The sequence below is a fragment of the Lottia gigantea genome (assembly GCF_000327385.1).
Source record: "Lottia gigantea unplaced genomic scaffold LOTGIsca_59, whole genome shotgun sequence".
Lineage (NCBI taxonomy): Eukaryota > Metazoa > Mollusca > Gastropoda > Lottiidae > Lottia > Lottia gigantea.
This window is the reverse complement of record NW_008710013.1, coordinates 276,310-286,886: the sequence shown is the minus strand read 5'-3', so window position 1 is coordinate 286,886 and position 10,577 is coordinate 276,310. Positions and strand designations below refer to the sequence as shown.

Below are 10,577 nucleotides of genomic sequence, written 5' to 3'. Positions count from 1 at the left end.
TCATTTGATTCTGATTTGAACTTCACTAGGAATGTGTCTTATGTCAGCATCATCAAAAAAGTGAATTTCCGCTTCCAAATCGACGTCATTGTGATTTCCATTTAGATTGGCCTTAGAACAAACGGAATCATCTAAATACCACCATCCACCCTTAAACCTGTTAGGACAACCGTGAATGAAATAGTCGCGATCAAATGTAGAAAATGGTTGACCACTCATACTCTTGACTCCACTCATCAAAGACATATTGGTGGGATTCTTATTAAAATTAATATAACTATCGAAATGAAATCTATACCCGTCAGTATCATTGGACAAATTAAAACTATAAAAAAATAATCTCCATCTTTGAAAGTATAATTTTAGTTGAAGTGAAGGGTTGTTATCATTGATATCCTTAAAATGCTTTAAACCAAGCCAATATTCTCCATGAACTTCACCAAATCCAGTTTCATAATCTTGCCAATTTCTATTGAAGTCCACCTCATTACATCTTTTGTCGCGGTTTTGTATAATAGTCATACTTCGTAAAAAATTACATTTCACAAGAAGAATTGGTCCGTGTGCAATTGGTCGAATATATGATATCAAATTAGATTCGGGAACTACTCCTTTCTGTTTACCATCCTTGCAATCTGGAAAAAAATTAACACTAAATATTCAGATGAAATATATTTTCATAATTACACAGAGAAAGTAAAATTTACCGTGATTTGAGTTATAGACCTAGATAAAGTCAACATTTATTTGAGACAGTAATGGGCATTGCTTAGCCAAGCAAATCTGGCCCTACCCAATTCCTCAGACGTGATATACGGATTTCAAGGGAGTTACTCCGATCCAAAATCGGATCGCTAGTTTTTGAGAATTTTCACCGTAAAAAAAGACAAAATAAAATGCATGGTTAGCCATGTCTCGAATATTTGTAAACAGTCTTCGGAAATCTCATAATCCCTTCAAATGTACTCCAAACTAGACATTTCACTTGCTCTCTCTATATATATATGTCTATATATGGCGGAGTATCATTTAAACAATCAAACGCAGATTTGACTGTATTGATGTGCCGAGTTAACAGACGATGATTTTTAATGAATTTGAATAAAACTAATCAAGAAACCAACAAAAAAAAAATTAATAAAAATGAAAAAAAAACAGTTTTTATTCATTTTCACGAATGTCCGATTTTAAGATCTTGGTGAGCTGGAGGATCATGATTTCTGGATGTCTTGAACTTGGCAAAGATGATAGTGATCGGATAACTAATTAATTTGCTGAAAAGTTGGTAGTCTATTTCTCTCCCGCGAAATCTAGGATGATAATTCCTTGGTCAAGCTCGCGGCAATGCTATACTGTTAGTAAATTGCTCAGAAATATTATAATCAAGAACAGGTCACTTTGGCTGTTTAAAAAGAATTTTGATCTAGGCGCGACATACAACATCGTGTGCAAACCACGCCCCCATTCGTCATACTTCCTCCAGTGAGAAAAATTACGTATTCATAGTCAAAATTGTCCAATCAAAATGCTGTCTTGGTAGTAAAATTTCAGTCAATCAAAACAAATCACTCGTTATGACGTAAACAAAACGAAAGCAGCGTGTCAATTTTGATTAATCGAAACAATTGAAGACGAGTGACAATCAAACCTTACTTTGGAATATTAAATTGAAAAGATTGTGTTCTTATCTCTTCAAACGGACAGTACCAAAGGGATGTTGTATTTTGTTTTCATGACCTCATTTCCGTTCTATTGATCTCCTTGGCCCGATTCAGATAGCACCAATCTCAAAGTGTAGTGGGCTTAGTTTAATAAGGGTAAATTAGACAATGTCAAAACCCGTATTCGTGATACATTGGTTATACAGGTTCCTAAACAGTTAATTGTATGGCGTTTGCCATAGATAAATTAACTTTGGATGAATAATAAAAAAAAATTGCACTTTATTCTCATGACTCCCTGTAAATTCCAATATATATTAGACATTACCTTTTATAATATGTTGACATGTATCTCCATAGTAACCAATTGGGCATCTGTTACAAATATTTCGGGCACACAGTTTTTTCTGGAATAGTAAATAGTTATATAAACTAATTAGAATTTTATATCTCGTACATTTGCATCTCACATACTATAATGAAAATTGTAGTCTGCACTTTGAACACAAGATGTAGCATATGACTTTCTGAACGTTCTGGTTAACACTGTCAAATCATCACATAAATATGAATATGCATCGTCCCTGCCAATACAATAAAATCATAAACCAATCCCAATCTACCAAAAACTGTAGTCTGTAGAGTGAACACCTTAAATACATTTTGTATGGAAGCCGGCTGCGACCATATTACCTTCGACTTCTCGCCCACGAGAAGTCGAGAGACGACAAAGCGAGGAAAAAGACGAGAAAGTGAGGGTAAAAAAAAACGAGGGAAATGGCGAGGAAAAAGGCGGGAAAGCGAGGAAAAAGCGAAGAAAAGGGCGAGAAAGCGAGGAAAAAGGCGAGAAAGCGAGGAAAAAGGCGAGAAAGCGAGGAAAAGGCGAGAAAAAGGGCGAGAAAGCGAGGAAAAAGGCGAGAAAGCGAGGATAAAAAAAAGACGAGGGAAAAGGCGAGGAAAAAGGCGAGAAAGCGAGGAAAAGGGCGAGAAAGCGAGGAAAAAGGCGAGAAAGCGAGGAAAAAGGCGAGAAAGAGAGGAAAAAGGCGAGAAACGGAGGGTAAAAAAAAGACGAGGGAAATGGCGAGGAAAAAGGCGAGAAAGCGAGGAAAAAGCGAGGAAAAAGGGCGAGAAAGCGAGGAAAAAGGCGAGAAAGCGAGGAAAAGGCGAGGAAAAGGGCGAGAAAGCGAGGAAAAAGGCGAGAAAGCGAGGGTAAAAAAAGACGAGGGAAAAGGCGAGGAAAAAGGCGAGAAAGCGAGGGTAAAAAAAGACGAGGAAAAAGGCGAGAAAGCGCGGAAAAAGCGAAGAAAAAAGTAGTATATGTCTTTTCGGATATGGCGCATTTCACTTCTGTGCATGCGCAGCTTTTTCAATGCGTCATATCCGAAAAGACACAACTGTTAAAATGTATCATAACAGACTCCCCAAACTGCTAAAAATATATTATAACAGACTCCTCAAACTGTTAAAAAATGTATTATAACAGATTCCTCCAAACTGTATTATAACAGACTCTATATAAATTACCCAAACGACAGAAAAGAATCACTATAATAATACAGTATAAAATATCTGCATTAAAAAATAAAAATGTCTTTAATTTTAAAACACGAACAAAAAAAATTCGAAGGAGACGGTTTCTTCTCTGCGCTAACATCTCTCATCCCCAAAGTGGCCAATTTTGTCTGAAACAACAAATCCCTCATTTCCTCAGGAGGAAATAACATATAAGAGGAATGCCTAATAAAAAAAGTCAATGGTTTTAAAATTATTGGATAGATGTGTTCTGGTTTTTTATGAACACTTCCTTCCCTTTATCAAAGCGAGGTAACTCTTCTTTGGAATTTTTTATTTTTATTTCAGACCACAATTAATTTTTGTAAACATAAAGCGTGGACTGGTTATGTATGTTTAATATATATGTTGAAACAAGAAAGCTATTTTGATGGAATAAGGGCTATGGAATGTGTTTTTCTATCAATTATTCTTTCTGTAGAAGGGAATCATGGGAACAACTGAAAAAGAAATTCAACAATTCAAAATGATCAAACAGTGGAACTGTTTCTCCAAATTAAATGTTTCTAAGATGATGGAGTGAGTGTCCATATTAACCTATAAAGTCAACAAAACCATATTTTTTGTGATTAATTCAACTATTACCACCTCCAATTAGGTATTGAACTTAATCCCCTTTTTTGGTAGTAATTCTACTAATTGAAAAGTATTCGAAAGTCTTCATGTATTCCCCTTAAAGGTTAATTCTCAGAGCAAAAAGTATATTCGAAAGTCTCAGAGAATTAACAAGGGTGCATGAAATTTTATCACTACAGATAAAGAAATTCAGCAGTTTAAAATGATCAAACATTGGAAATCTCTCTCCAAATTTAATGTTTATGAGATGATTGGCTGAGAGTCCATATTAAACCTATAAAGTCAACAAGACCATATTTTTCTTACTTGTGTTTTGTCAATACCCCTTTAAGGTCAATTCTCAGAGCGAAAAGTATATTCGAAAGTCTCAGAGAATTAACAAAGGGTACATGTAATTTTTATCACTACAGATATGATTATATGATGGGATTAAATAATTTGGAATTCACACAGAATTTTATATCTGTTAGAACTCCAAGTAATATCATGAAAATGATATGATTATATGATGAGATTAAATAATTTGGAATTCACACAGAATTTTATATCTGTTAGAACTCCAAAAAATATTATGAAAATGATATAATGAATCTGTAGTGAATTGGAGTATCACACAAGGAAGTAAATACGTAATTGTTGACTATATAGATCAACATAGAATACACTAGTAATTCATCTCAAAAACACAAATTTGAAGCTAGATTCCTTTGTCCGACATCTTGAACTGTTAAAAATACTGAATCTGGAGTGATTTGGAGATGATATATATATATAGAGAGAGACTACATATCACACAAGGAAGTAAATACGGAATTGTTGACTATATAGGTCAACATAGAAATTCACTAGTAATTCATCTCAAAAAAACAAATTTGAAGATAGATTCCTTTGTCCGACATCTTGAACTGTTAAAATAACTCAAACAGATTCCTAGTATCCCTTCATTAGATGGAATAATTAATGAAAAAGACAGAGCATATTAAAACGCCCCTTATACATATTAAAATGGCTTCCTTGTTTTCTTAATCGTCCAGGTTGTAGACGGTTTTTATCAGTCTCTTTTTTTTTCTCCTCGAAACTTTTACAATAATCCGAAAACATATTATCCAAATATTTAAAAAAAATTTCATAAAGTGAATCATTTCTATCGCTTTCTCCTTGTATTAAATCTTTCGTATTAAAAATATATGGTGTTTATTGAACAAATATGTTTTTAATAAATGTCCATCCTCCTAAAACGTATTTCGGTGCGGGAGACATTAAAAAGTCATTTGGTTCTCTTCCTGGATTCCCATGGGCAAAATATCCCGGAGAAAAACATCTCCCAGGGCACAATTATACAGGTCCAGGCACTAGGTTAGATCTACGATTGGACGAAAATGATAATCCCAAACCAGGGGAAGAACCCGTTAATAGAGTTGACGCGGCAGCGCTCAAACACGACATACTGTACAGAAACAAAGACATAACATTCAGACACCAAGCAGACAAACAAATGATAGACGAACTCGAAAATATTCCCTATCCCACTTTCAAAGAGAAATTACAGAGGGCTCTTATCATAAATCTTTTGAAGGCAAAATTGAAATTGGGTATGGGCATAGCAGACGAGATTCACAAAGAATTTCGAATAAACAAACATTACCTCAAAGTCAAAGTTTTTGATAAAGATGAAATTTGGTCAGCCGATTTAATCAACATGCCAGTCGAGAGAGGGAACAAGTATTGTTTGACGGTGATCGACATATACACGAGTTACGCTTGGGTCTTTCCCTTGAAAAACAAATCGGGTCTGACTGCCAAACAAGCATTCGAAACCATAATGAAACAATCCGACAGACGACCCCTAAAGTTGTGGGTTGATAAAGGAAGCGAATTCTACAACAGAAATGTGAAATCTCTGGGGTTTGAAATTTACAGCACGCATAACGAAGGTAAGGCCGTAGTGATAGAAAGATTCAACAAGACTCTTAAAAGCAAATTCTTCAAGAAATTCACGGAATTGAAATCTCAAAAATGGCTTAAAATATTACCAGTTGTTGTCGACGAATACAATAACAAAATACATTCGTCTATAGGTGTGACGCCAACGCAAGCCTCGAATAACCCAAATATCATAAAGTCCGTCAACACTCGAAACAACTTTGAAAACGAGATTAGCAATTTGAATATTAAACCCAAATTCAAAGTTGGAGATCGAGTTCGTATTTTTAAATATAAATCATTGTTTCAGAAAGGTAACGTCGGGTATTGGACTAACGAGATATTCATCGTTGATAAAGTAAACACCACATCACCTCCCACGTATGAATTGATCGATCAAGACAAAGAACAAATCATAGGAAGGTTTTATCAAAATGAACATCAAAAAACTGACTTTTAAAAATTAATCTCGAAAATGAAGATTTAGATGAAAGGTTAAGAAATTAAGATGTCGACAAACATTTACGCTTTCTTAAATTAAAATTTTTTAAATTTAAATGTAAATTTATCTTCAAAATATTATTGAATGTGTTTTATCAGAATGTTATACAAGTTTTTTCAGACACAAACTACGTATATATTTCGTCAATTGGGTCTTCAGCAATACTTACCGCTTACTTCGAAAAACATAACACCTCAAAAAATCAACTTAAAAATGAATGCATTTCTCGATAAATACGGAAAAGACACGACCACAAATTTTCAACTTGTGAAATGGGCCAAGGAGTTGAACGTATCGCCGTTTTATTATTGCATGCGAGATGAAATTGATGAACTGAAATACAAGAAAGGTAAATTTTACGCGATCACAAACATTCATATGTCGGATCAAAAAGGAGTTCATCACTCTGCTCTACACAAAAATTCTTCGAATAACTTTTATTTCTTTGATTCTTTCGGTCTAGAACCGACAGAAGAGATAACGAAATTGACTAGCAAAACAATCAAATGTTCTACGTTTCAAATTCAAATGCCAGGACAAAAGCTGTGTGGACAGCTGTCGCTTTGGGTTTTATATCGGTTGAGTTTGGGAGAAAAGTTTGAAGAAATTATAATAAATTTAACTCAATAAAAATTGCAAACAAGTTTGGATTAGGGTCTTTACCTCTAGAATCTAAAAATCCCATGACGGCGTTTATAAACAAAGCGAAACCTTTTTTCGTGGATCAAATCGGAGACACCTTACAAGGGGATATCGATATGAACAATTTCAAAATAACTAATTTAAAGTTTCCAGGTAACGATAACGATGCCGTGAACAAGAAATATTTACTGGATCAAATTCAAATAGATAAGGACCATGTTGAATAATAGAATAGAATAACTGACGTGAAAAGATACCTCAGACGAAATATTAAAAATCTTGTGGACGAACCCAAACTACAACAAGAGTTAACGAGTTTGAAACGTCTTATTCAAGTGGATAAAACAAGTCAGTTGCAAAATTTAATATCTAAATTAGATGATAAGATTACGAAGGTAAAATTAGACGTCCAACGTTTAATAGATAACCCAAATGTAAACGAGGATAGATTGAAACAAAAACTAACCGCTTTGGAAAGAAAACGAATTGCTAGCAGAACTAGACAAGACCGTGGACAAAACCGAGTTACAAAATTCGATATCCAATTTGAACGAAAAGAAGCGAAGCAAAAATCAGATGTTCAAGATATAATTAACGCACTTCCCATTGACAAAGATACGTTGAAACGACAATTGACTGCTTTGGATAATAAAATCACTGACGAATTAGAAAAAGAAGTGGGTGTAATTAAAAACTTTCTTCAAAATAAATTTCGAGATGATATGAAAAATTCTATTAAAGAACATGTCAATCTTTTAGTATCTAGAATTCATGACGATTTTTTGAGACAAGAGAGAACGTTGACCAAATTAGAAGGTACTGTCACGGACAAGTCGTATTATTTCAATCTTCCATTCGAAAGTCACACTGTCTTCGATGAAAAAGACCAAATTTATAAATCAAACAAATACGGATTCAAAGCAGAAATAAAAGTGGGTTCTCTCGTAGACGGAGAACCTAAAAACGTATTCGATATCGGCGAAACGGAAGCGTTTTCATTTTCGAGGTAATTGTCTGATTCAAATAGAGTTTCCCATGAAGGTTAAAGTCAATAAAGTAGTCTTCAAACAAACCGGTAAGGCCGTCAAACATATTTCATTATTCAATGATGGTAATTTGGAAGAGAACATACGTTTGATTGATAAAAGGGATCAGGAAATTGAAACGAAAAATGGGAAATATGTAGACACCTTTAAAATGGAAGTAGAAAATGATAAGGATAACATTGGAATCAAAGATTTAGATATGATATTGGAGACGGAAAATCCACCATCAACCAACATTGTCAAAATTCCACGACGCTTACACGTACACGGATCAATAGAATCGAGCAGTCACGAGTTTTTACGAACAACAGACTTTGAATACGTAAAACTGTATTTCGCTTTAGGTGAAAAATACACCTCGATCGATGTTCATAAAAGTCAACAAGAAAGAGAGTTTATAGTGTATTTATCGTTTGCCGAAGACTCCATCCTTGAAGGTGGTGGTTTTATTTTTAGAGCCAAGATAAACATCGAAAAAGAAAAAAGAAAATATTCCTATCATCTTAAAAAGGACCATACGAAAAAAGAAATGTCGTTAGTACGCGTAAATGTTTTTACTTTTAATACCCGCAAATATAATAATGCTAGGCCAAACAAGCACGCTTTATACGATATTCCGTCGTTCTTTTTATCGGAAATTCACTTAATTTAACGACTTAAAAAATGGAACTCGAAAGCAGACAACAATACATGATAGACAAACAAGAAGAGTTGAAAATAAAGTTAAGACAGTGCAATACATGCAACCATATTGGCTGCATTAACAGCCGTTCAAACGACCTCTTGGAATCTCATCACTCATCACAAGCAAAAAGAAAGCTCATTATAAAAAGAAAACGGATATCTTGAATATGTATCTTAATCAATTGTACATCTTTTTCGAAAGATCGAGAGAAGACAAGAACATAACAGTTGAAGAATTAGAAGAATTCAATGAAATTTTTGATAAATTCCATACAGAAATATCAGCGGTCAAAATAAAGAAATAATCAAAAATATATAAAAAATATGAATAAAATCGAACACGATGAAACATTGATAGAAAACGCTCTATTTTCCGATGTTATCTCTGATAAATTTAAAACATTCAAAGGACAAATTAAAATAGATGGAGAGATAGTCGAGGAAGGGAATCACAGGCAATACATGTCACTCCTCGGTTTCAATGCCAAAACTTTTCACAATATCTTTTCAAATATGGACAAAAAATCTGATGCTTCCGATTGGTATTTTACAGGAAAAATAATTTTAATGAAAGACAATTTCCAAGAAATAAAAAGATCGAGAGTTGGCAGAAGAGGAACTGATCTACTTAAAAAGATAAATGAATACGAAGGTGAAAATTGTTACATACCTACAGATGGTCACTGTTTTATCAAATGCGTCAATCGTGTTTTGAACAAAGATTTAACGTGTAAATTTCAAGAATACATCAACGGGTTTTCAAAAGCAAATAGAAAAGGAGTGATGACTTGTGCTAGAATGAAGGAATTCAACAAGAAATTTAACACTTCGTTTCAAATTTATAATCCCAAAAACAGACATTTTCACCCCAGAGACGTACATGATGAATTAGATTGGGTTTTTTACTTACACAACTCGCATTTCTGTCTGATTAGAAGAAGCCAAAAAAGTTTGGAAATTCAAGAAATAGAAGACAATTACGAACAGGTGTGGAAAACGTGTAGAGATGATAACGCAGTAACACAGGTTTCACCTCTCAAACTAAACGTGCTTTCAAGTATGAGTGATGATGCGTTATTCGCTTGGGATTGCGAAACGTATAATTTAGAAAAACTAAGAAAAAAGTTAGAAAAAGATATATTTCTTACTGATAATGTTCCAGAAGAATTTAATGATAAACTAGTAGAAATATTTGTAGGTACAGATTGTATAGATCAAATGTTGAAATATTTAGGTCAATATGATAGAAAGAGATTAATATTAATTTCTCATAACGGCAGTGGATTCGACAACTGGATCGTGCTTAAAAATACAAAAAAACTAACGCATTGCCCTTTAAAAACACCCAGAGGAATTCTATCTTTTCTTTTATCTAATCCATTCACAGATGAAGATTTACAGAAAAAATGGAAAAGACAGAAAGAAATAAAGGGTAATTATTTACAACATATTAATTTCACATGTTCCTATCAACATGAAAAATCTAGTTTGGCTGCATGGGGAAATTCTTCCCGCGAATTTGAGAAAGATTGCCGACGTGGATATCGCTTAATACACGCAAGACAACTGGGAGGAATTGAGACACGAATGGGAACCTTACGCCAAGAGAGACACTCTCTGTTTGGGAGCTTGTTTGATAAAATACAACCAAGTAATGAAAGAAGTTGTAAACCAGAATATGTCCAATAATCTAACGGCTCCATCTTTATCTTTAAAGGGTTGGTATTATTTATATCATTACGATAAAGAAATGGTTGAAGAAGAATGGTATGAAACTACTAGAATGGTTGCGAAACATACTGAAAAAGAAAATATAGAAAAAGTTTATTCGCACACTAATCCTTTTATAAGAAATTTTATCAGACGATCTATTAAAGGAGGAAGAGTTTCGGCAAATAGAAAATCATTTGAAACGAACAAAATGGATGAAATTTGTAACGTATTAAAGGAATATATTTCACACAGACACAC

General features: G+C 33.8%; 4 protein-coding genes across 4 annotated transcripts; 3 read left to right on the top strand and 1 right to left on the bottom strand.

Annotated features, from left to right (window-relative positions):
• Positions 1–912, bottom strand: LOTGIDRAFT_166531 (hypothetical protein; the record flags this gene model as incomplete). The annotated part of the gene is made up of 2 exons (XM_009063605.1): positions 1–635; positions 876–912. 2 exons carry the CDS (start codon positions 910–912, stop codon positions 1–3), a joined length of 672 nt encoding a protein of 223 aa, XP_009061853.1.
• Positions 913–2,438: 1,526 nt separating this feature from the next.
• LOTGIDRAFT_166530 (hypothetical protein) lies at positions 2,439–2,975 on the top strand (the record flags this gene model as incomplete). The annotated part of the gene is made up of 1 exon (XM_009063604.1): positions 2,439–2,975. One exon carries the CDS (start codon positions 2,439–2,441, stop codon positions 2,973–2,975), a length of 537 nt encoding a protein of 178 aa, XP_009061852.1.
• A 2,041-nt stretch (positions 2,976–5,016) lies between these two features.
• Positions 5,017–7,886, top strand: LOTGIDRAFT_166529 (hypothetical protein; the record flags this gene model as incomplete). The annotated part of the gene is made up of 3 exons (XM_009063603.1): positions 5,017–5,401; positions 6,043–6,046; positions 7,112–7,886. 3 exons carry the CDS (start codon positions 5,017–5,019, stop codon positions 7,884–7,886), a joined length of 1,164 nt encoding a protein of 387 aa, XP_009061851.1.
• Positions 7,887–8,930: 1,044 nt separating this feature from the next.
• On the top strand, positions 8,931–10,295 carry LOTGIDRAFT_166528 (hypothetical protein; the record flags this gene model as incomplete). Its single annotated transcript, XM_009063602.1, has 1 exon — positions 8,931–10,295. One exon carries the CDS (start codon positions 8,931–8,933, stop codon positions 10,293–10,295), a length of 1,365 nt encoding a protein of 454 aa, XP_009061850.1.
• Positions 10,296–10,577: the final 282 nt, after the last annotated feature.